At 46.3% G+C, this 25,928-nt stretch overlaps 2 protein-coding genes across 2 annotated transcripts in view; both read left to right on the top strand.

Annotated features, from left to right (window-relative positions):
• Positions 1 to 3,697, top strand: part of FSTL1 (follistatin like 1) — a 56,923-nt gene extending 53,226 nt beyond the window's left edge. The window contains exons 10-11 of the mRNA XM_086760868.1: positions 91 to 188; positions 451 to 3,697. Of these exons, the coding sequence (XP_086616994.1) occupies positions 91 to 188; positions 451 to 495 (143 nt within the window). The 3' untranslated portion in view covers positions 496 to 3,697. The remainder of the gene's footprint in view (positions 1 to 90; positions 189 to 450) is intronic.
• Positions 2,533 to 24,475, top strand: LRRC58 (leucine rich repeat containing 58). Its single transcript, XM_086750350.1, has 6 exons — positions 2,533 to 2,553; positions 3,243 to 3,344; positions 7,409 to 8,016; positions 17,055 to 17,183; positions 18,388 to 18,665; positions 20,130 to 24,475. Exons 1-6 carry the CDS (start codon positions 2,533 to 2,535, stop codon positions 20,336 to 20,338), a joined length of 1,347 nt encoding a protein of 448 aa, XP_086606476.1. The 3' UTR covers positions 20,339 to 24,475.
• The last annotated feature ends 1,453 nt before the right edge of the window (positions 24,476 to 25,928 follow it).

Consider the following 25,928-nt stretch of genomic DNA (forward strand, 5'->3'; position numbering starts at 1 on the left):
CTGACCTGCCTTCTTTTATTCTACATGGTTCAGCCTCTGAAACTTGCATCCTCTGTTTGTGATAATGCTGAACTCCATTTCTCTTTCCAGGGAAGAATGAGAAGGTGCCCGCTCAGAGGCAGCGACCTGATCAAGACTTGACTGAGGAGGAGTTGGCTAGATATGTTCAGGAGCTGCAGAAGCATCAGGTTAGCATAAGGCTGGAAAGGTCTGTTTGCACTGAATCTCTCTGTGCTAGAGGGGTCCTCTCTGCTTCTGTCACTAGGTGATTTCTGGTAGAAGGGGGAGCAGAGTAAAGGGGGATCCCTGTTGCCTGTGGGGACAAATACAAGTGTGGGGCTTTGAGCTATAAGCCAGTGTTGGCACTGCTCATGGATGGACCAAAAGCTTCAGGGCACTGCCAGCTCCTGCGTCAGTTCAGAGCCTCACTTTTGTGCTGTCTTTCTCTAGGAGACGGCTGAGAAGACCAAGAGAATGAGCACCAAGGAGATGTAAGGGGCCTCCACACCGGAGGAGCCCAGGAGGATGGGCCCAACCTGCCACCCTGTCCTCCAGTGCTGATCTCAGTATGCACAAGTGTCTGCTACAGTTGCCCAGTCACAGATATTTACATTGTATAGCGATGGGTTATTTGTTTTGTAATACACAGAGAATGGGGCCAGGAAAGGGGAGCAGAGCCCACCTGTTCAGGGAGCTTCGTTGCTGGGGCCTTGGAAGACTGGGAGGGACTTACAGCAGCTGCTGGGACCCTTCCCCAGAGCAGAGAGCTGCTCCCTCCAAGAGCTAACAGGGATTTTTTGTTCCCCTGGATCTGGGGAAAGGATGGAGGTCAGTGCTGGATAGAAAAGGGGGTCTTCAATCGATACAATTATCAGCACCAGCCTTGGCTGCAGAAATACAGGCCCGGCAGTTTTGTGGCTGAGCACATGTGCTGCAGGGCATCAATAGCCAAGGACCTTGCCCTGCTTACCCTCCCCTTGGGTCTGAGCTCCTCAAAGCTGGTCAGCCTGGTGTGACGCCTGGAAGTCGTGGTGCCATGCTGCTGGCACGAGCCCGGCACGTTCCTCCTTGCTTTCCACCAGACTGTCCCCAGCAGCTCCTCCAGTACATTGTGGGCTCCAACACAACATGGTTCCTTTTGACCTCATCTCACTCTTGCTCTCCCTGCCCCCTCCTTAGAGGTGCTATCATATTTTTTTCTTATCACATTCACATGCTGACTCCCCCTTTTGTTTTGTTTTGTTTTTTATTACTTTATTTCCTATGGTAGTAATTCAGTTTTTGTACGTTTCGTAGCTCTAGATCTTTCAAGAAAACCCAGCCTGTGGGTTTTTTGTTATTGACAGTGCTGTAATGCCCATGCACAGTTTGTATCACATTGCGCTCAGCCACCACAAACATCACGAGCAACTTGAGCCCTGCATGGCAGGGTATTTCTTAACTGGGGATAGCGATGTCCCTCATGGGAAGAAGAGACAGGGCTGGATGTAATTAATTTCACGAGGCACGGATTGACACTGCAGCTCTCTAGCTCTTGCTCCCTTAGCTACCATGTGCTCAAAGTCCATGCTCACACCTCTCTAAATTGCTCAGAGGGAAGAGCCAAGTAGTCCAGAGACAGAGGGACCAGGCAATCCCATTAGTAGGGTATTTTAAAATGCTTAACTGCGTTGAGATCTGGCCTGTTAGCCATCATCTTGGGCTTTCCATCTCCCTCTGGGGTGAGGCAGCAGCATTATTCTTTGATTCCAGGTCTGGGTTTGGAGTCAGGGCTGGAAGCCTCGCTACTGACGCATTTCACAGTGTCTCTGATCAGACCATCTTTGACTGCCCTCACATCCCTTCATGGGTTGTTTTCGTCTGACTCATTTCTCAGAGCATTGGTCCTAGATATAAATGAAATGCTGTTTTGTTGACAATCACCTCTGTAGCCTCAAGCCAAGCTGATTTTCTCCTGCAATTGTCAAATGTACTTCATACACTCACACACCTCAACATCCTGTTTCCACGTTCCCTTCATGCCCCCACTGTGCATCGCAAGCAGTTGCACGTATCCTGAGTGGAGATGACTGCTTGGGACTTCCATCTTCCTCTTTGTGAGCAACTTCAGCAGTTGTTGCCAGGTGTCTTGCAGTCCCTAGTGCTTACTCAAGCAAGACTCCACTGCATCTGGAAAAGCATGTTCTGTTTGAGTGAAGATCAGCAGGACTTTTGTCCCATCATTCCCGTTTTTGCACAGTGCTTTCCTTGGAGAGGAAGAATGAGCTGGTGTAGGAAAAGACAAAACCTTGTTCCCTCCTGTGGTCTCGCCCATGAGCCAGATTTGTTAAAGGCTGTCTGGTCTTTGAGCTGTTTTCCTGATGTGAACCCAGAGGACGTCCATTGACTTTGGCACAGTGACACATTTCCAGTGAGAATCATAATCTACCCCGCCGTGCTCGGAGGTTTTGGCATAATTAATACAGAAGGGGGCTGGTTCTTTTCCCATGAGGGGCTGGATTTGAGAAGCTGTCACCTGTGAAGGTGAGGGGAATGAGTCCACGGGAGCTGAGGGTAGCGTGGACAACACTACACTGGAACGGAGTCATTGTTTGTGTTCTGGTAGCACTGGAGAAAGTGGTTGGTGGAATAAGAACACCCATTAGACATACCCTTGCTCCTCCCTCACAATATTAGTGAAAGAGCCCCATGTGCTGGATCTAGAGTCACAGGAACATTGTTAATAAATGTTTTGCTTTATTCTGACCCTGCTCTGAAAGGTAGTTCATGCCTCCCAGCTCACTTCCTTCCAGCTCAGATCATTAAAGTGCCTTAGAGAAAACACAACAGCTTGCCTTAAAGGGTGGAGATGACATCGTATTGCCAGTCAGGAAGATCTCCAACTGGGAGCACCAGAGCACGTGCAGGAAGGAGAGGCTACTCCATGGCTGAAGGGCTTCTGTAGGCTGCATTACGTGATACGTACTCTAGTCCCCTTCCTGTCTCCTGTGGATGTGCAGTCTGAGGATGGCTGCTGGGGACAGCTAGAGAGATGGGTGGTGGCAGCTGAGGTTTACAGAGCTCGAGCGTGCAGTGAAGGCAGAGGGATGGGCTGCTCTCTCAGGCAAGGCAAACTGAGCTCTCTGACAAGCCATACAACAAATCCTCGTACAGCCTGAGGCAGCAGGGTAGGAGCGCAGCGAATGTGCCTGCACAGAAAGGGCTGCTGCCTGTGGAGCCTTTTCCTCCTTGTGCCCTCAAAGGGAAACGCAGCTGTGGAGAGCGATGCTGGTTCTAAGGGCTACAGTATCCAAAGGGGACCGAAACCTCCGCCTTCCCACGCCGAAGGGAAGGGCAGCCGTTCAGTGAGTGATGCCCAGACTGTACCCTGCAGCAGGCTGGCTGGTCGCTAACTTCTGCAGGGTGACTTGGCTGCTGGGGAAGGAAGTGCTGAATTCCAGCCATTGCCCTCTGGGACAATTGCTGTACAGACTGCAAGGGGCAGGGAAGGCATTTTTTTATTTCGAAAAAGCCAAATTTAAGCAACAAACAAAAAAGTCCCACTCCTCCCTCTATATTCCCTCCTGTACATGTGTGAAATTTATCAGTATTCTGTAGGTTTCCTTAGTGCACTTATTTTACTTGATTTTGTAATTTTTTTGAAGCAGGGGGGTTTGGATATTACTGCCAAATAAATGAAACAAAATTTAAAAAATAACACGTGTTTTATTTTATTTCTGATAAGCCACATTCTGCATTTTCCTCTTAAAAAAAAAAAGCTGCCTTTTTGACATTTATACGCAGATCTCAATGTGGTTGACAAATGTGAGGCACAACTTGTCTCTGTTTTATAGCTGGGGAAGCTGAGGTACAGCAGAGAGAAGAGGAAAGTTGCAATCATGTGGCGAGCCAGCGGCAGAGATGCAGCCAGCAGCCACGGCTCCTGCCTCCGAGCCACGTGCTTTTAGTTATGAGATTGCTCTGCAATCCTTTTGGTATTCCCCGTTTGCTGCCCCAGCACATGCTCCACCTGTGCCATCGGGAAAGAAAAACCTAGCAGCTCTCCACCTGTGATGTGATCGCAAGATGAACATGAGTTAGGGTCATACTGCCAATAGAAAGGCAAACCATTGTGGAATGGGAAGAATACAGATGGGACACAGGCAGTAAAGGACGGGGCAATCGCTCTGTCCCGTGTGGCATTGGAGGAGCCTCAGCTGAATATGTCCTTTGGGCAATGCCTTTCACAAAATGGATCAGGTGGAAAGAACACAAAGACAAGTAAAAATTGTAACAAAGGCCTGGAAAACGTGACTTACGAGAACAGATCAGAAGCCTTGAGCACAGTTAAGAAGGAAAGCTCTAAATGTTTGTCTTCAGGTGGAGACTGCTACCAAGATGAACATACCCGTCTTGCTGTGCTGGATGGGACACTAGCTTCAGTTGCAACAGTCAAAGCAGATCTAGATGACACATCAGGGGATGCTTTTGAATGCCAGGGTTACCAAAGAACTGGAAGACGCTTCCTTGATAGAGAATCATAGAATCATTTAGGTTAGAAAAGACTTTTAAGATCAGAGTCCAACTGTAAACCTAACACTGCCAAGTCCACCACTAAAACATGTCCCTAAGCACCACATCTACACATCTTTTAAATATCTCCAGGAATGGTGACTCAACCACTTCCCTGGGCAGCCTATTCCAATGCTTGATAACCCTTTCAGTGAAGAGATTTTTCCTAATATCCTATTTAAATCTTCCCTGGCCATTTCCTCTCATCGTACCGCTTGTTATTTGGGAAAAGAGACCAAGACCCACCTCGCTACAACCTCTTTTCAGGTAGTTGCAGAGAGACATAAGGTCTCTGCTCGGCCTCCTTTTCTCTAGACTAAACGCCAGTTCCTTCAGCTGCTTCTTCTAAGACTGAAGCAAAGAAGGCATTAAGTATCTCAGCCTTTTCCTCATCCTTCATATTTCATACCCTCCCTGTATGGGTTTTAGGGACACCCTAGACTAACAGCTATCAGGAACAAACCAAGTACAGCTAGTCCTACCCTAAGATGGGAGAGCAGGCTGGTGACCCTCCTGAGGTCCCTTCTGTTTCTGATACGACCGTATGAAGTCAGGGCTGAATGGCTCATGTCACCTTTGCTGAACTGAACAATGAAATGGCCTTTAATTGTGTCATGTAACAGGAGGATAATGTCTTACCATTCATCTCCCTCACATGGACTTCGTAATTTCTACTACTGTGAGCCCTTCTGTGCAAATGACAGTCCAACAGAAGAGAAGGCTGCATTACTCTGTTTCACTTGGTATGCACCTTCCAAAGCTGTTAAAAAAAAAAAAATCAATGCCGCCTCTTACATGTTACTTTTCACACCAAATATCCTCTCTAGCCTGTACCAGCTGCTGCGTAAGCAGTCTTAACTGTGGCATTCCCTGCCCGTTTGCTGCTCAACTGTAAAGCAGATCTGCTCTATTACTTTAGTTTCTACTGCTAGATTTTCCCAGGATTTTAAGAAGGAATGAAAGGAAGCGTCAGCTACGAATTTAGCTAGATGGCATTGTAAATACTTTGCCTTGTGCATTATGCATACTTACTGAAGATAAATTATTTTGGGGTGGGAGAGAGGAAGGGCAGGAAGGCTATTGCCTGCCTCAAGCAGAGGCCTGGCAAAAACCCTGACCTGTGGGTTTAAGGAATTAAGCACATCTGAGTATTAATGAGTTGCTACACTGTGTACCTAAATGCAGTTAATCACTTCTCAATTCTCCAGCACTGTTAAGCTTCAGACTGGGAAACACGCTATTTCAGTGGCTGATCAAGACTCTGAACTGCATTTGTAAGGCATTATTCAACTTTAATTCTGAAGATGGGAACAAACTGTTCTATAATAAGACCCAGTTCCAGAAAAAACTGAACCAGTTCATAAGACACAACTTTGGGAGAGCACAGGCTTAAAGCACTGCAGGAGACAAGAGCAAAATCCAGATGACCTTACTCTTGTGCTTACAGAAAATCTCCCGCAAACTATGCTGATCCAGCTGAAATAGCACAACCTTTATAGACTGGGTAAAATTATATTGAAAATAAACAACTATACTGAAAGAAATAGCTATACTGGTACAGTGACTGCTCTTATGCAGTTATCTGTGTTCACATGAGGGATTGCATCTGCAAACCCATAGAGACTTATAAAACAAATGAAGCAAGTCCAGCGGAAGGTGACCTGTTCATTCCCACCCACTACGGCACACCATTTCTTGAAGGCTGGGCACAGCCCTGACAGTTCCCTGCTCTCAGGAACAGGAAATGTTGCTTAAAAATACTTGTAGTGGTAAAATCCAGAGTTCATACGAGTGCCAAAGGAAGGACAAGTGGACCATGGGCTTCATTCACACTATTCTGGACACCTTCAAACTCAGCATCATTACCACTTCATGCCATCTTTGTGGCCCTCCTCGCTCCAACAGGTCCACATCCTTCTTATGTTGTGAGCTCCAGAGCTAGACGCAGTACTCCACGACAGGAGAGCAGAGGGGCAGAATCACCTCCCTCGACCTGCTGGGCATGCTGCTTTTGGTGCGGCCCAGGATGCGGTTGGCTGTCTTGGCTGCAAGTGCACCTTGCAGGGTCACTCACTCCTGCCAATGTCCTAGCTCAAGATTAAAGCTGTCTTTCCACATCCAGGCAAGGAGATACACCAAGGTACTTCTGGGGAGACACCTCTGCTTTGTTGGCCCAGCAGCAGCAGGGATGCAAGGACCAGAGCTGACAAACCCTGAACAAAACCCCAGCCGGCTGCAAGGACGGGGACACCGCAGGCCAGGCCCCACCACCAGCACACACAATGGAGAGAGGCCTTGGGCACAACTGGGACAGAGGACCTTCCTCTTGGGCTCCAAAGATGGGTGAAAATGGCAGAAGGAAGGCTATTTTTGAATATTTTCGGTCAGAGGACTCAGAGCTTTAGTGTTGCTAGACTCCAGCAAGCCTGGTGTAAAAGACTTTGAGGGGAGGCAGGTGCCATTTTCCAGGCCCCCCGCGGGCACCCAGCGGCCGGGCTGCTGGCCAGGCCGGACGGGAGAGGGCTGTCACAGTCACGGTGACCCGGTGCGGGGGGTTAAGTACCGGTCCCAGAGGGGCAGTAGCTGCAGCCTCCTCCGCCGGCCCCCGCTCCACAAAGGCTACCCCCCACACACCCCCTCACCTCCGCACCCCTCCCCTAGTATGCATGTTCCGGGGCCGCAGCAGGGCTCCCTCTCTTCCCGCCGCCAGCCCGCCGGCGCCCCGCAACCTGCATAAGAGCGCTCGCCCCTCTGCGGCCGCGGGGGACGCTGTCGCCTCGGCAGGCAGCGCGCCTGGGATCGAGCATGAAGCCGCGGGTTCGCGGGGGGATGGGTAGGGGCCGGCGGAGCTATTCAGATTTCGGGGCGGGAGGGGGCGGAGTGTGGAGTGGGAGCCCCCAGGGTGACGCAAGGACGGCGGCGGCAGCGCCGCGCGGGGACGTCGGTTGGTGCGAGCGGGATGGCGGCGGGCGGTGCGGCCCCGGAGCTGGAGCTGGAGCTGGAGCCGGAGCCGGAGCCACCGCGGCGGGGCCCGGCGGCAGAGGGCGAGGAGGAGGCGGAGTTGGCGGCGGAGCTGTCGGCCCGGCGCAGCGCGGAGGCGCGGCGGCTGGTGCTGTCGCCGCGGCGGCTGTCGGGCCCGCTGCCCGCCGGGCTGTCGCAGTGGTTCCCGGCGTTGGAGGTGCTGGACGTGAGCGGGACGGGGCTGGCGGAGCTGGGCGCGGAGCTGCTGGCCCTGCCTCGCCTCCACACGCTCCTGGCCAAGAACAACCGGCTGGGCGGGCCCGGCTCGCTGCCCAAGGGGCTGGGGGAGGCCCCGCTCGGCCGCTCCCTCCGCGTCCTCAACCTCAGCGGGAACCGCTTCGCCGAGCTGCCCCCCGCCCTGCTGGGGCTCCGTGGGCTGCAGAGCCTCAGCCTCGGCGGCAACCGCCTCCACGGCATCCCGCCCGACATCCAGGAGCTCCGCAGGTGAGGGCAGGGCGCCAGCCGGGACGGGCTGTCCCCCCAGAAGCGCCCCCCCGCCGGTGGGGCCGGGCCTTTTCCCCGGGGCACATGAGAAAAGCCCCGGCGGCTGCCAGGCAAACCCTGCCGGATTTTCTTACCGGGAAGCGGGGGGTGCTGACGGCAGCACGCCTTATGTCTCCCTCCCACTCGGGGAGTAAGTTTTGCCCACCCTCAGATGTCTCTAAGCACCGCTGCTGCTAACATGTCGCTTCCCCTTCTCTAGGCTGAGAGTTACCAAAACTCAAAGCCGCTCTTCAGCCTTCTGAAGACCACAGGCCTTCTGTGCTCACCAAATGGGTGACTCTTTCAGGATTTCCTAGTCCTTGGCGCTGCCTTGGTGCCAGGGTGGCTCTCCTAATGACAGTGTGGTTGGTATGAGTGTTGACATGCAGAAGGCGGTCCATGGCTTTGCTTTAATACAGATCTCTACGGGAGAGGAAAATAAAACCCCTGGTCTCACGCAGCTCACGGCTGCGTGATGGGCTGCACAGGAGAATAAAGATCTGGTTGTGGCTTATGCAAACAATAGGGCCTTTCTAGTGATGCGGGTCCAATCTCATACTTGCTGGCATGGTTGGGTTTTTTTGTTGTATTTCTCTCCACCCATCTGGCTCATGTACATCTGACAGATCAGCTGACGGATCTTCTGAAACATAGAGCCCTAGGCTGTGCTCAGGTGCAGTGGTACATCTGGCTCTGGTGCTGGACCAAACCACTGGAAGCCGATGACATGGCAACATGTGGCTGAATCGCAGCAGCTGGAAATATTGGTGGTGTGGGAACAGGTCTTAGGTAGGGCTAGGTATCAGCTGCCCACATTGACCTGGGTTAGGTACTTCTGAGGCCTGCCATGCTCCTGGGGAAGCTGGAGGCCATGTTCTGACTTGCATGTTGCACACAGGCACCTCAGTGTATTCTGCTGGTTTCTCAAGCCTCAGACTAACCGCTGTGTGGCTCTGTGCTAAGACTCTTGGTCTGAACTTTCTTCATCCCAGCTCTTTGCCAAGGGACTTGCCAGAGGTGGCCTCTCTTACACAAATTCCTGCAGCCTTGACTTTAAATAGCTGAATTAGCCCTCATGGCTCAGTGGAGCTGCATTCAGTGGAAGCACGGGATGTTGTATGCAACGTGCTGCCTCCCACGGTCCTGGGCTGGAGGTAGCAGAACTGCTTGAGTGCTGCTGGGAAATGGTTTTGTCCACTACAATGTAGCACAATTGGGTATGCAGCTTTGGTCCAGATGGCACAGCATGCACTTGCTGAGGATCTGTAGCAATTCTGGGTTAAGCTAAATTTGAGAGATGCTATGAGGCATTTTGAGTGCTAGAGAATGCCTATGCCCTTCTTGGCAAGAGTTGGGATGTGTCCTGGGTTGGGACTGTCATAAGGAGGAGGAACCTCAGCTTCATCTGTGTTCAGGAGCAGTTGCTTCAGCAATAACAAAGGAAATGAGGATGGTGGCACCAGCTTCATAGGAGAGGAGGCTGATAGAGGAGGTTGGTTGTGCGTGGGAGATGATCCATGTTGCCTGCATAGCATGCCTGGTAGCATCGAGGATGTGGCTGGGATCAGATTGTTGTGCCCATCTCTGAGACAGAGGCTCCTTGCTGCTGCTTACATGCTCTCATCTGTAGTTGTGGTTTCTCTCTCTCTCTCTTTTCTTTTCTTTTTTTTTTCTCTACAAGAAAACAAGCCTCAGTCCTTCTTTTTGTTATGCTGCTGACCCCAGGAAGGTACCAGGCTGTGTAGCACTGCACATTGTGCCCCAGTGGGCTGTGTGCTGTGCTCCATGCTGCACCGCGGTCAAACTACTGCTGTGTGATTACTCTGCCTCGTTCCTCTGGCCTGTCCTGAAACAGGGCTCCTGCTTGTCCTGTCCTGCAGCTTTTCTTGGGCTGATCATGCTCGAAGCCCAGCATGACAATTCGGAGAGGGCAAATGCGGACAAGGCTCTTGAACTGTCTATTTATCGTTACAAAGTGATGTGTCAGGTAGAAAAACTAGACTAGACCCAGCTTGTGTCTGCTGCCCGCGTAATCACTGCAAACTCGCTGAACTTCTGCTAACGTGTCACCATAGTACAATTGAACTTTAGCTCAAGATAGCAAATCCGTGCTTCACCGGGAGTGTCAGCCTCTTCACTGTTATACGATCAGTGACTCTTCTGTGTCTGGGACTGCTTAAGTAACAAAAAGGAGGAGCACACTTGCTTGCTAGAGCTGGGAGAAAACAATACTTTATAAACTAATATTTCTGCAGAGGGGATCTTAGAGCTGCTCATTGAAGCCAGATAACCAGTGACCTGGCACCCTTGCCAAAAACAAGTGTGTGCTGGAGAGGAACTGCTGTCAGACCCTTCTCCTACCTGGCAATAAGAGAGGTGTCTGCAACGTGAGCGTGCGTAGTGCTGAAGTGGGTAAGATGAGCCTGAGCACGGACGGAGCAAAGCCAGCTGCTGTGGCAGGACAACATGGACGTATCTATTCGTTTCTGAACTCTGGGCCAGGAGGCGGGTCCTGATGTAGATGTTCGGGCTTCTGTTAACCTCACAGCTCAAGCTGCAAGCGTCCATCTTGCTATTGCTGGGAAGCCAAGACTTTGAGCCTTTTTCTGTATGCAGCTGCCCATAAAAGAAAACTTTCTCATGTTGTGTGGTCTCTGAGACCACAGAGGAATGCAGGCAGCACTTTGACTGGACACATTCCTCCTGCTGGTACTAGAGTTCCTGAGGCCAGCAGTTCTCTTCTTCCCATGACCCTGGCAGCTTCTCATTTGCTCCAGTCACTGATTATAGAGCTGAGCAGAGTTGCAGAAATCTAGAAGTACTTCTTATATTTCCAGGGAATATCTTGAATTCTGATTAGGTTTTTTGTGTTTGTTTTTTTTTTTTTAATTTTTGATAACTAAGCCTCATGGTTTTTTTTCTGCACCCTATACAGTTTCCTGTTGTAGTTTTTGAAGGAGTGGCCTGTCAGTTTTAGTGAAGGCCAGGAATACAGTGGGTAAGAAGTCTATGTGATGAAGTTAAAAGAATAAAAAGCTGATGGGTCTCATCTGCCAAAGGAGAAGGAACATGCCGGCAACTACAAACACAAAGGCCCTGGAATGAGAGACATGTGCCTTGTGTTGTTACTCACATGAAGATAGTAAAGCCACAACTTTGGAGCAAGCTGGGATCAGACATTTTGTGCAAAAGCTTTTCACTAGCATATTCCTAGTGATCTGTCAAGTTAATGAACGGCAATAAGATCCAGTCCTGCTGCTGTCTTGTCTTATTCCTTCCAGCTTCAGCCATCTGCCCCATCCTTGCCCACACAAATCTTTGTGTGCAGTACAAGATCCTGCACGGAAAGTGAGTGCCTTTCACCTGATCATCGGTTACCTCCTAGGCTGTTGTAGAAGGGCCACCTGTAAATGTCCTAATGCTTGAAGCTTCCTTCACATGGCTTTGTAAGTGAATGATCATGGTTGCTCTGGTGATGGCAGCAGGGTGATGCTGATCATAGCATGTCAGCACCAAGGATGAATAGCCTTTGCTTTGTGTTTTCCATTAGAAAATTCCACCGTAAGTGTCTGTGGTGGCCTGCAACACCCTCTTATGTTTCTGAGAAAAGCGCGGGTCCTTCTGAGGGCTTTTTTTAATCATCTGGAGGCTGTGCCAGCTCCTTCTGTATGCCCACTTCCCCCAGTTACTGTCAGCTAGCAGTGTCAGTACAGTGCAAGACCTAAATTGCAGCATTGGCTGTTGCTGTGAATTTAGAGTAGAAAATGCACCAGATGGGTGAGCGCATTGCTTACATGTTGCCAGATAATGGATGAGCTTAGCATAAGTAGTCGAGAGTTGTGTTTTCTGTATTTCTCCCTCCAACATTGACCTTGCTTTGTTTTCAGTGTGAGATGCTATGGTCAGTCACTCTGTCTCAGATTCAAATTCACAGCCCCCAGCAGCTCCTGAACTGCGATCTGCATAGATGTCCCACTGCTGCGTTGTTTGTGTGTATCCTTCCTCTGCTGATCGAGCTGGGGATGTGCTAAGGGCATTGTGTATTATAGCTGGTGAGCCAAAAATGTGATCATCTGCTTGTGCCCGTTTTGGACAAAATTTGTTTGGCAAATCTGGTAAAATAGAGCTCTGATCTTCACTGTCCAGCTGTGGCTTTTGGCTTAAGGGTGCATGGATTGCCCTCATCAGTGTGCACGCTTGGGGAAATGTCTTGCAGGTGTCTCGTAAAGGGAAAAATTCTCAAGAGCTTAGTAAAATGCAGTCGATACCGTGAATCTCCTGATGCAAATTTTGAGTTTAGTCTTGCTCTTCTAGTTAATACTCTCGTGCTCAGTAGAGCACCAGGAGCAGGTGGAAAGAGCTTGGAAAAGCGCCAGGCTCTTTCCAGATGTCTGCCGTGCATGCTGGCTCCTTCTTGCTTGGATTCCTCTAGTAAAGCCCAGTTGTGCAAGGGCTGGGATCAAAGGCCTCAGACGCTTAACTGAATTCATCCAAGTTTTGTGTAAAGGCTTAGATGCAATGAAAACTAGAGTATTTGCTTTCATTCGTGGGTAGTATTAAGCATGTTAGACAAGCATACGCTTAAGAACGGCGGTTGCAGTGTGGGAAAAACGGCAAGTGAAGCTTTGATAAAGATACAGCATTAGGAAATCTGCTTGCTGCCTCCCATTTTCTTCCCCTCTTCAAACGTTTTGCAAATAGTTTTCAGAGGGCCGTTTGATCTTAAATTTGCGTGTCAGCAAAGGCTGTGCGGTTCTCTCAGGAATTAGTAAATCGTAGAACAGGGTTAACAGGAGTGTGTTGTGGGCTGCTTTTAAATTCCTCCCTTACGTGATCCTCAAAACTGCCTTGGAAATTTCTTGCTAAAAAGTTTATCTTAAAAAGACCTGGAGCTATTTCAGGCTCATTGTTTCTTTTTTAGATTACCTATTTAGATGCGTCTGTTTGATGTCAGCTGTTAAATTTTATCCAAAGAAGCATCTGTGGGGAAACAGGGTGGATTGAAAATTTGGGTATCTTCTATGCCAGAAGACATTCTCCCCTCGAAACATGACTGTGAAAGTGTCGTGGTAATAGATAGGGTATCAAAAATAGCTCTAGTCCTCAGAGTGGACTCTCCTTATTTACTGAGTGTTTTGGGGCGTTTTGATTTGTTTTGTGCTATATGGTGACCTCGAAACCTCAAGGACATACTGAAGCAAGAATGTACAGTCTCTTGGCATGTTAAACTTTACTGCCACCACCTGAATTGATTCATAGTTGTTTGAGCACTTCCTCACTCCCTTCCCGTATGTAAAAGGATTTACTCTGCCACCCTGCAGCCCGGTGGTGTGAAATCCCCTGCTAGAGAGGAGCGGCACACCGTGGGCCTGGCGTGCTGGCTGCTGCTTGGTAGCAAATTAGTACTGACTGTGCTGAGTGAGGGGCTTGCCAGATATGAGGCTGAAAGGGACTTTGGCCTTTTATTAGTGTATTTGTAAACGTTGCTAGAAGGTCAGCCTCCATTAGTTACTCTGTCAAAATACTATGGGTTTTTTTTTTCAGTTTTTCTTGAGATGGATTATGTTAGTGTTTGTCCCCTCTTGAAACTCGTTCAGCCAGAGCCTGTGTGGCAAGTTGGAAGTACAGCATTTATTCTAGCTTCAAAAATAGCAAGAGAGCTTGTTTGTTTGAATCTAGTTGCTTTCTGGCATTTCTAAGGTCCTAGACTGACTTTTGAAAGTACAGAAAAATTCCAGCTCTCGCTCTGTGTACACAGTGATGCATGAGACCTTAGCTGGCTGGTCCAAATGACTATGCAGATTAATGATTGCCAGAAAAACTGTGTCTTAGTGTGAAAGGTTAGTTAGAAGTATTCATTAAGCTCAGTCCTGTCTCTGCCATGGTCCTCCTGTGAAAAGCTATGGTAAACAATGTGGATTGCTGTGTTAGAGGGGCTCTTTCGTGAGGAGGGCAGAGCTCAGCAGTACTCTTGCTTGCCTTACTGAGCAGCAAACTGTCCCTCGAGGAGAGCCAGCCTTGCTTTGGCCTCTGGGTACGGGCTTATATGACACGAAAATCAGACCAGGAGTAGGTGAGGTGGGAACGAACTGTGGCCCCAGTGGTGTGGTGTGGTCAGTGCTCATTACAAAAGGGTTGTGTCTCTTTAAAGTCGTTGCCTGTGTTGTGATTAGCTTGTGAAAGCATCAAGAAAAATGGCTGTTATTAATCCGTCCATCTTGCTGAGCCAAGACTAGACTGGATCCCTCTTTATAGCAAATTCTGTTTTGGGGGATGGAAGTTAAGGATTTCTTTTGTCTACTGAGCAGTGTTTGAGTGGAAGCTATAAGAATGTCTTTGCTGTATTTAAAATAAGTTTCTTTATAGTTTGAAAACTTCCTCCCTGTGCTTTTTTATAAATGTATTATCTAATTCACATCTTAAGTTGATGTTGAAAATTCTGAATTTGCTGTACTATACTAGGCCCAGTTAGTCTACTGACCTTTAAAAGCTGGTTCAGAAGATAGATGAAAAGAAAACAATTTTAAAGAAGCCCTTTGCTGCCAGTGAAGGGGTTAACTTATTTAGTGGATTTTTAGTTAGTGACAGTTTGAGGTCTAACGTTGGGGCTTTATATCCTAGCTAGTATAACTGAGCGTTCTCATTACACAGACTTTACAAGGAATGGATTTGAAAGCTGTAAGTAGCTTGTAGGCAGTGTTTTTGCACCCTTAGTTTGTGCGATAAGCTGATCTTGAAACTTACACATCTCACACCTTGAAATGAATTTCAAAAACATTATTTACTATATATTTTGCACCCCTCTTCCCCTTCCCTGGTAGTATGTGTTTTTACACAGTGTGGCTTTATGGGCGTTATCCTGTTTAAACACAGAGGATGAAAAGTTAATTATTCCCTTTTCCTAGGAAGTGGGGACTTGTACACGTCTGAACCTTGTTTAAACATTGAAATACACAAGGGTTCCCTTGCCCAACAGTTTTCAATGTGGGCTCCAGCAATGGCATGGAGTTAAAATATGCCTAGGAATTGTATGGTCAGCAGTTAAGTTCTTATTGAGAGCCAAGCAGCCTAAATCCACCTTGGGAAACAATAGAGGTTATTTTGGTTAAAACTCTGGTATTTGTTAGGGGATCAAAATTTAATTAAAATTAATCTTCCCTTGACATAGTCTCTGCACAGCAACCTTCCTCCTACCCCCGCTCCTCACCTGCAGGCTGTCTGAGGGGAGCTACTTTTGAGTTGTGGGGTTTTGGGGGTGCCTTTTTTCTATGTCTTTTCTTACATGTTCAGAATAACCTACAAATATGCTGTGACACTTCATCTCTCAGCTGAAGCAAGTATAGATAGTTCCTTTCATATAGTCAAATTCAGTTCAAATCTAAGGCTTAGAAATGGCTTAATTCTGTGCCTGCTTTTTCAAATCTCAGGTATTTAGCTTTCCTCTGACGTACTCCTGAAAGGTAAGAGAATCCAGGGGAAGTTAAGCTCCATGAGCATCTCCTCATGTGTTGCAGTGGTTTTGTTGTTCTGTTCTTTGCTGATGGGCAGATGAACCTCTGTGCTGTGTTAGTGGCCTCTTGGGCCCAAGCAGATACTGTCATTGGTTCTTTGGGGTTCAAGTTTCTTGCAAGAACTGAACAAAATAGTCTCTTTCTGCTGTTCTTCTGCTCCATTGCAGGGGAGCGCTCAGGGTGAAGCTTCTGTGGTGCTCCACACACACTGTGGCATAGTTGCAGGGTTCAGACCTTCTCTGTCTGTCCTTTGGGTGGTTTGGTTGTGTGTTGCTTTGCCCAATAGCATCTCTGGGGTGCTGTGGTGGGATGAAAGTGTCTCCTATTCCAAGAAGGCTATAAGCTGTTCTTAAAGAAAGGCTGACAGAGCCTGGATGACTTCTCCTTCCGGCCTGCAAGGAATGCCTGGTAGATCAGAGGGGGCCATGTACACTGTAGTTAGGCAGCTAATCTGAGTATGTACTGAAGATATTGAACCAGCATGAGTACCACAAACACCTGTGGACAGGACCATGGGATCCACCTGTTTCAGGCATGGCAAAACATGTCGTCTAGACTGTGATTAGCAGTGGTGTCTTTTCTCAGCCAGAAGTACCCAAATCTGAACCTGCCTTTGCTCTTCTTCCAGACAACATCTGAGAACAGGGGAGGAAAACTCTGTGAAATGGAGACTTGAACCCATTATGTTGAAGAGAAGTACTCACCAATTTTCTTCCTAGAAGGGCAGACTTGCACAGCAAATACTGGATATTCAGCCTGGCAGAAGGGATCTATTGCCTCTCTGTTCCTGTCTCCTATCCACTGAGTTTTCACAGGATGTCCAGTGAATGTATTTATTTATTTAGGCCCAAAGTGCAGTTAAGCCCAGCTAATGGTTTTGGTAGCTTTGGGCTCCATGACTTCAGTATGCTGAAATCGGCCTACCTGAGAAATTGCATGCGTGTACTTGTGTGACTTAGATGCATTCTGTGCTGTTGCAGCAGTGATGTCAGTGTGTGAATTGTATCAAAGCAGGACTGGATTCCTCTGATTTCTGCTGAAAGATTGCAGTTAGTCACCAAGGAGTCAAATGATACCATAAAGAGCAGCTAGCTGCTTGTGCAGGGCCAAGATTTTCCAGGAGAGCCACTGCTCTGTTGCTTTGCTCCTGTTGAAACTGAGAGCTCCCAGGAGCTGTGTCAGTGCTGCAGACCCTGTGTGCATAGGCAATTCTTCCTTGGAAATACGAGCAGGAGTTTCGCTTGTGGTGCTCAGTTGTCTGGTGCCTACCTACAGGTAAAATGGTGACTGCAGGAGGTAAATCTCAACATTATCCATTGTGAAACAGCAGCTCTGTTGTAATTTTTTTTTTCCCCTCAACAAATTATCTCATACGTAGTCATCTGTAAGTTTTCTTTCGGAAATGCAGGACATGAGAGGACCTACTGTCAAATGAAACTGGAAATGACCTTAATGAAACAATGCAGTGTTTTTTCTTTTCTTTTTCAGTTTAGAGTTTCTGTACCTTGGAGGGAATTTCATTACTTCAATTCCACCTGAGTTAGCAAACCTGCCCTCTCTAAGCTATCTAGTTCTGTGTGACAACAAGATCCAGAGCATTCCACCTCAGCTGGCACAGTGAGTATTTACTGTCAGCAGCTACCAGCTGTTAATAACTTTTGAACTTTTTCTGTTGCGTGTGTGGATAAGAATACCTGGGAGGACCTATTTGTCCTTCAGTTTGTTAATGTGACTAGACTTGAACAAGAAGATCCTTAGCATGATGCAGTTCAGGCAGATCATGATTATATAATATAGGAATCTCAATCAAAGGGTTATGAAAAAAAAAAAACGTCACCAAGTGTGCACTTTAAGGTGAATTAATAGATTTGTACAGGGAGCCCTGAGAAGTCTGTGAGCAACACAGAAAAGATAAACTGCTATGCTACTGTATTCTTAGTGATGAATGCTGTTTTGTCTTTCACCCAAAGCCTTTCTGCATGTGATTTTGTGTTGTATGTTCCCCATGTATTCCCTTGGCATTTCTTACTCTGGGATATCAGAATGTTTTAGTGTTTGTTGAATCCTACTGCACAGCCCTAGAGGATAAGTTACTGCTTTATCTGTTTCATAATGGGGGAAAGAGGATACTGCAAACTCTGTATGGGTAGCCTAAGATGGGAGGTGAAGAATTCAGTGTGTAGCTGAAACCCCAAAAGCAATTGGCTGGCAGCATGGAGTTTTCAGAGTTAGAATTTGATGGTGCAGTGAGATTGTTCTTGATGTGTAATGTTTAGTGACTCTAGTTGTCTTGTAACTCGTACTGTTTTGAGAGCATTCCTGGACACCATGCTGGAGCATTGCTTTGTGCTTCCTAAGAGAGGAGAACACCTCGTCCAAAAGCCAAGAAACTCCTTGTCACCTGTGCCAATGCTAGCCTGGCCTGATCTAGCTTAGCTTTGGGGATCTAGTAGAGAATCTAGATTCTGGGGATCACAGCACAAGCTGATGCAGCCACAAGCAATGAAAATGGGGGGTTTTCCAGGGCTGGCTGCCTACCAGCAGTCATCTTTAACACATAAGCGAAAGCAGGTGACTTATTCGAAGTATTGCATGGAACTCTTCTTGTATGCACTGGGTACATGGAAACATCTCTCCTGAAAGCACCCAGTGTAGGGAGGAAGAATACTGAGAGGGACAACAGTGTATTTAAGACTGTGCTATGGAGCTGGGCCAAGTGAAGAAATTGGTGGGAGAGAGGAGAGTAATCAGGTCTGTGTAATGCAGTTGTGGATTGATTTTTGCTTGCACATCTTGACTAAGTTACCATCTCCGTCCTCAGGCTGCATTCCCTGCGTTCCCTCAGCCTGCACAATAACCTGCTGACTTACCTTCCTCGAGAGATCCTTAACCTGGTTCACCTGGAAGAGCTGAGCTTGCGTGGGAACCCACTGGTGGTTCGGTTTGTCCGTGACCTGACCTACAATCCCCCAAGTCTTCAGGAACTGGCTGGGCGCACAATTAAAACTCGCAATGTTCCCTATGCTCCCAGTGATCTCCCGGAGAATCTTGTCCGGTATCTGAGCTTGGCCAGCAACTGTCCCAATCCTAAATGTGGGGGTAAGTTCACCTTCACTGCTCTGCTCCCTGCTTTTACCTGGTGGGTTTTCTTTCCCTCTGTGACTTTAGTAGCACAATCAGGTTAGATACGGTGTTGCATCCAAATTCCAGCTGTATTTTATTGGCTCCAGGTCTCCTGCAAACTTGTCTTTAAGGAACCTTGTTGACTTAGGAACAATGTTCAAAGTTGTAGTGCTGGTTTACAGTATTTGCATGGGAATGTAAGACAGCGTTTCTGTCGGAGTCTTTACGGCTTGTCCCAACACTCTGCTATGCTTTTGTGGTCTGAAGTTTCTGATCCACCTGCCTTGAAATAGCTCAGACTAGGTAATAGACAGGAAAACTTTTGCAAGCACTCTTGCTGAACAGCAAGCTTCATTTCTGGGTGGAAAAGAGGAGGAAGGCTGTAGTGCTTGACAGTTACCAAGAACAACTTGTTTAGCTCTTGCTTGAGACTACTGGCCTGTAGTTCCTGGAAGGAGAGGACTTCATGGAAAAGCCTAGAATGCTTGGCCTTAATTTGGCTTAATGCTTAATCTTTATCCAGAGTAAATAATGTGTGCACTTAGCCTTCAGAAGATTATGAAAAAAAATTATTAATTACTATCTACCCTGCAGTCATAATGCAGGCTGTTATCTTATCTCCTTACAGGACAGTATCAAAGCATGCTCCGTAAGCAAAGATGGAAGGGCTGGTACTTGGGTTGTAAGGGAAAGAAATGTTTCCTTTTTTAGAGTCTTGCACAGCTTGTATAACAGTGGATTGGTTTTGCTCTTTTTCACTTTTCTTTATAAACTAGCACAGTACTGCAGCGTTGCTCTAGCGCTGCAGGAGAAAAGCTTCCTCCAGACCAGCTAGGACTTAAAACACTGCTGGAAACTTCTGAAAATATCAGTGTCTAAAATCACTTGCTGTGACAGGAAGAGAATGTAATTGTGTGTTACAGCAACACTGTTGCCATGGAAAGTAGCATCCAAACTCAGCATGGTGACTTCACTCAAGCAGAAGAAAAGTAGAGCTATGATGGTCTATTTGTGAACGCATTTTTGCTAGCTGGTAGAAGAGCTTTTACAAGTTTGAAAATAGAGTGGATGAATGAATTTGACATTAAGAAGTTTGCAAATTCCCAGCCTGAGATTTCTCCCTAATGGTTAGAAGAAATTGCCAAATTCTTTGGAAGTAGCTGCCCTGTGTTTTTTAAGGTAGAGTGTGCCGTTCTGAACCACCTACCAAATACAGTTTTACAGGATGGGGAGTTTTTTTACTAAGAAAATGAATTTCACATTTCCATAGGTGTCCTGGTCCCTTCTCTTCCTCCAGTATCCCTTGTCTTTCTGTGTCTGGTGCTGTGTCAATTAAATCCTAATTTGAGGCATTTTCACCAGACACAGCAACCTTGCAGAGCTTACAGATTTCTCTGCACAGGGTCTCATATGTCGTTCCTGTCCCCTCTGCCCTTACAGGTGTCTACTTTGACAGCTGCGTCAGACAAATCAAGTTTGTTGATTTCTGTGGGAAGTATCGCCTCCCGCTGATGCACTACCTGTGCTCCCCAGAGTGCTCCTCTCCATGCAGCTCTGCCTCCCAGAGCTCTACTTCCCAGAGCGAGTCTGATTCTGAAGATGAAGCCAGCGTCGCTGCGCGCAGGATGCAGAAAGTCCTTCTGGGATAACAGGGAGCAAGAGGGGAGGACTGGAAGGAAAACATATTTGAAAAGCGGTAAAGGAACAGCAAAGCATGAGCCGCTGGCCTGAAGGGCTCACGAGAAACTGTCCTCAAGTCCATGTAAGGGGCAGAAAATCTTAGCAAGCCTAGACTTGCTCAGTGCAGTGCTACTTAGGAGAACTAACTCAGTGGCATGCTGCCTGTAGGGTGCCTGGGGTTGTTAGAAACCTCTGCTGTCTGGGAGGCACCCCCCTCCCTCTACGGGCTGGGGAGGGGGATTTATTCTCACTGGCGGATTGAGAAGGGTTTTAATATGTGACACTTCACTGGACTTCAGTCATCCTGCAGGGCAAAGGAGACTGTCCAGGTCTTTTAACACTGTGGTAAATCAGAAACAGGCTAATGATGCCATGTGAGTGTGTAGGGACCCCAGTGTTTTATATAGAGTTTTGATTCTTTGCTGTCTTCTTTGATTTCAGTTACAGATTTTACAGCTATCCACTAAAAATGGGAGTTGGTTGTTGTTTTTTTTGTTTTTTTTTTTTTGTTCAGGAGTAGATTTTTCCAAATTCTGGTTACTCTTCCATTGCCTAGAGGTGTAGGGTCTCTGTGCTATTACAGACATTACAGCCATCACAGAACTGTGCCATCTTTTTTCTCCCTTGTTATACCAAGCTGCTCTTAGTTTTCCCTCCTAACTGTATTTGTTATTTTACCTCCCTCTGCCTCTTCCCATTGCACCTGGAGTGTTGCTGTCTTTATGGTGCCTTCAGAAAAGAGAAGAGTTGTTCTGTTGAGACTCGGTATTACTTCAGACTTGTGGCCGTGCATGCCTGTGCAAGGGACCAGATGCGATGCTCTGTATCATGTTCTCCAGTCTCAGCTTACTGGACCAAATCTGCTCTTCTACCTGTGAATTGCAGGAAGGGTCTTGTTTGACATTTCTTATTTCTAAACAGCCATGTCCCACTGCTGCAGCTAGCTCTGCTATGCTTGGTACAGAGTTACTTTCCGTCTTCCAGGTCATCTGCTTAAAGTAGGCAGCAGCTTAGTGAGTTGGAAGTACTGAGAGAAATGCCATGAAGAGTGGGATTTTTTTCTTATGCGTAACATGAGAGGAAAAGACGGTAGGGAGGCCAAGGCATGTTGTCTTAGCATCTTGCACGAAGTGGTTTTGGAGCCTCTTCCTTATTTATTTGTTTGCATTTGCTCTTGTTATAGCTGTGCCAGTCTGTTGGATTGTTCAAATAACACATTCAGTTATCTTAAACTATGTTTAAAGAAAAGCTGCAGAAAATAGCTCAGGATTCATTAAGTATCAAGAAATAGCTTATAAAAATTAATATTATGAATTGCCAGGTATCCATAAATCAATGTTTTGCTCAGTTAGAGCTGCCCCTTTATTAACATTTCATGGCAGACAGTTCTTTTGATGCAGCTTCAGATATAGCAAATACAGCTGTGCCTTCAAATGCGTGAGCAGAGCAAATACATTGTATTAAGAAGCTAAATGAACAAAAAAACCTTTTCTTAACCCAGCCCCTTGGTCCTAAGGCAGAAATTAAAACCCTGTGCTCCTCTCCTGCATTCAGAAAACCCATGTACCTATTTTACTATCTTATGGCAGCTCTGTGGTAATGCTCCTGTTTAATTATATTTGACACTTTATATATTAAAGCACTTTGATAATTCTACTCTTTGTAACTAGCTTTAGTGATTTTTATTTTTTTTTTATTAGACTACAGTTTTTCTTTTAATGTGACCTGAAGAACAAGGTCTGTGAAACTTTGTATGTTCCAGTCTGTCTCAATGTACACATTCAACTTCTTGCCTTGTATTTCCTTGACAGCACTGCTGATTTCCTCAGTTTCCTTTGGAGACAACTGGAATTTGAGAGAAATGGTCTGGTTGTAAAAGAGCACCCCGTCCATTATTAATCATTGCAACTTAGTTTGAAGGTTCCCCAAAGGCACAGATCCACAAGGAGGTAAATTGCACATGCTCTGTGCCTTTCCAGATAATTTCTTAAAATATATTTTTAAGACACAATAAAGTATATGTGCAAAGCCACTGGATGTCACTTTAGCAAATTCTGTGAGATTTGCTTGGGAAGAGGAACCTACAGATTTTGAGAGAAACCAACTACATGCTGGTAGTTAAATTGGGATCAGTGAGTGGCCTGTATTTTGTTCTTCGTCTTCTCTTTCAGATGTTTCTTCCTGTTCCAAGTGAATATTGTCATACCAATGCTGAAGAACAGTAAACTGATTGCAGAGTCACAATTTTAAATTGGCTGCTAGTGTAACAGTAGTGTAACAGAGTGATCTAGAGCTTGGCTCTTCTGCCAGTGAGCCACACATGTTGAGATCTCAAGATCTTTTGAGCTCAGGGCCATAAGGTACCACCTTCTTTTCCTGTCTTTAGCAGCAACTGTCTTCAAGTCGTGTATTTTTTCACTTCATAAAGTTATTTCATCGTGATTCCTGTTTGCACACTGACAGCTCTGTGTGTGCCAGGTTAAGACCAGTGGTGGCTGGTTCTGATTTAGCTCCAACCTTAACTGCACTTTCTTTCCTAACTGAACAGGCATCCCATTTCTGCCCCAATTCTAGTAGCGTCAATAGGTTAATCTTTTTTCACAGCTTCTTCACTGTAGCCAGGTCAAAACTTGGCATCTTATGCAGTTGATATCTCTGTGCATTTTTAGACTTGATAAAATGTCTTATTTCTTTAAAAATGTATATATATTCCCGAATATAGCTACTAATTTTTCTTTTTGCTGCTGGGCTTTAAAGTGCAATTCAAGTAAGTCAGAATTTGCAACAATCAAGGACTTGTAAGAAAAACAAATGGTTCATTGGTTGTGGTTTTTTTGTTGTTGTTTTTTCCCCTCGGAGGTGGATTTGAGAGGACTAGGGATGCAGGTTTGTACTGTCGTCCCCAAGGTACTGAGCCCCCAGGAATCAAGTTATTCAGCAATTGTTAGCCCCCAAAGACTGGAAAATGTACTGGGCAATAAAATCGGTAAGACACAACTTGAAAATACACTGTTGGATGGTAGAGACTAGGTCCTACCATCCCCTTCTCAGGGGCCCTGAGACGTAGACAGTGGTTTTGCTGGCATTATAGCTCTTTTTGTCAGTTTTAAATAGAGAATTTCAGTTCCTACAGATGCGTCTCAGAGTGAAGTCTTCAGTCGGTGTTTTGGTATCAGTCCCCTTGTTGCTACAGCAGCCCGGCACATCCAGCTTTTGAAACTGTTCTTAAGCCAAGACACAAGCGTGTGAAGCAAAGTTACTCATTCCCTCTTCCCCGCGGGGCCTGGGGCCCTGCCTGCATTCATCCTCTGCCCCGCCATCTCTCTGCCAAGGGGAGCTGCTGGTGCGTTTCTGAATGCAGGTACTTGATGTGAACAGTGGGGTCGTGTTAAAAAGAAGCAAAATATCAATTTGACTGGAAGCAACTTACACAGTTGCCAATTCTTTTATGTTTCTCTTTCTTTAATAAGAGGTGATACTTGAGGAAGTCAGTAATGAATATTTAAACATACTCTGAAGTGGCCAGATGCAATTTTTCATGGGCTTCTGTCCTGGTCATTTTAAGTTTTTGAAATCTTGTGTTGAATTATAATGGGAGTTGGGGGGAGGGAGGGGAGAACCAGCTCCTTTTTGTTCCTTACTCTTGTTGGCAATAATGAATGGAAGGAATTTAATCCAATGAAAGTAATGAAACTTAATCCCTGCAATGTGTCTTTGTTACCCAGTTCAAAGAACTATTTTCATGCATCTTATTCACACCATGCTCTCCCTCCCTCCCCAGCTGAAGATACTTCAAATAGACTACTTCAGAATGCACACTGATACAGCAGTAACTCTATCTTGGAAACCTTTCTATTGGTTATTTAATTTGCCTGCCTGACTAGACGATTGATCTTTTACTGACCTGAACGTTAAGGGTGGAAAGGGTTCTCATCTAGCCTTCATGTTGAATTTTTATAATGAGCATTTGTTTTAGGAAATCTTAAAGTGCCTTATGTTTTTAAAAGTGTATTTTGCTAGAAATGTATGAATGTAGAATATCTCTAACAGTGTTTCCTTATGAGCTGTAAAACAAATTGCAAACACTAAACCAAAAATGTTATTTCTACAGTTGTCTGTCCATTATTTGCCAGCATCTCAATTCTAGTATTGCTGCAGGCAGAATCCTGCAGAATGGTAAACATTTAAAATGGGGCTGTACATGGTTGGGGAACAGATGAGATTTGACCTGTGCTATGTAAAACCAAGAGACTTCCAATGGGACTGCTGAAACTCTTGGCTTTTGGGGCCCACTTGTGACAGACCAGTGTGTGTTAGAGACCAAAACCTTGTTTTACTTCTGGTATAGTGTTGCAGAAGTTTGCTCCATGGTTTAAAGGTAGAAGTAACTCATGGGCAAGACAAATACACGAACAAGAGAAGGCAGTGTCATGGTAGAATTTTCCAGCAATGTGAAACAAGAGTTCTAAACTTCTTGAATTGTTTCCCTTTTAATACGCTAACCCTGAAACCTGTAAATGACTTTTTGAATGTTAATTTTCTGATCATGTTAACTGGCTAATGTGTTTCTATTTCTTGTGTAATCCCGTGTTTCCTCCTACATCCTGAAGAGGTTTTGTGATCTACTGCCAAAATGTTTCAGATCCTGCCGTGCAATTACCAGTTGTCAGTGCAGAAATGTGGTGTATTGGAAAATGGTACAGTGGCAACCAAGAATTACTTGATATTAACTTCCGCAGGAACTATTTCAGAGATGGTTCAACTTCATATGTAATGAAAAGTCTCTCAAATTACGTAGCAGCCCCATTTCAAATAACATAAAATACTGAGGAATGCAGTGAACCTTCCCTGTAATAACCAGGCTGAGAATATTCTTGCCTTTTTTTGTTAACTAATTTAAAGATAGCCTTCTCTGTGCCTTCTTAATACCTTTCTTATATTCAGAAACAAAATCATAGAAGTGCTGGTTCACAGGAATCTCTGGTGGTCTTTAGTCCAAGTCCTTACTTTGAGCAGGACTAGTGCCAGCACTAGTTCAAGTCACTGGGGGTTTGTCTAGCTGAGTCTTAGAAACCTCCAGGGATGAAGAGTCTGCAATCTCTCTGCCTCTGGTGCTATAATCTCCTCCTAGTGCAGAAGTCTCTCCAAATGTCCAACATCGTCCTGACATTAGTTGCCCATCTTATAATCTCAAGGCATAAATTATGGCTCAAACTTTCTTCTCTGCTTTTAGTACTAATGCAATGAGAAGGGTATAAATGAAACATGAGTTACGTAGATACCTGAAGCAGGTGCTCAGAACATGAAATTGACGTTTTAGGCTCATGCAGAACTGCACAGATCTAAAAGGGAGTGTTCTGTTCATGCTTTGGAAGTGCTCTTCATGAAGGAGAGCTATACGTTTCCTGCTCAGATGGGCTGCATTGTGTGGTCAAGACAGCTAGAGCTGTTTTCCTCTGCACTGAGGTTGTGAGTTGGAGTTGCCAACCTCTTAAATTTATTGGAAGAAAGTTTATCCTAGTGCTGCATTGAAGAAGGCCAGGGCCATCTGCACCCTTA

This window comes from Chlamydotis macqueenii, chromosome 1 (genome assembly GCF_036417535.1).
Source record: "Chlamydotis macqueenii isolate bChlMac1 chromosome 1, bChlMac1.mat, whole genome shotgun sequence".
Classification (NCBI taxonomy): domain Eukaryota; kingdom Metazoa; phylum Chordata; class Aves; order Otidiformes; family Otididae; genus Chlamydotis; species Chlamydotis macqueenii.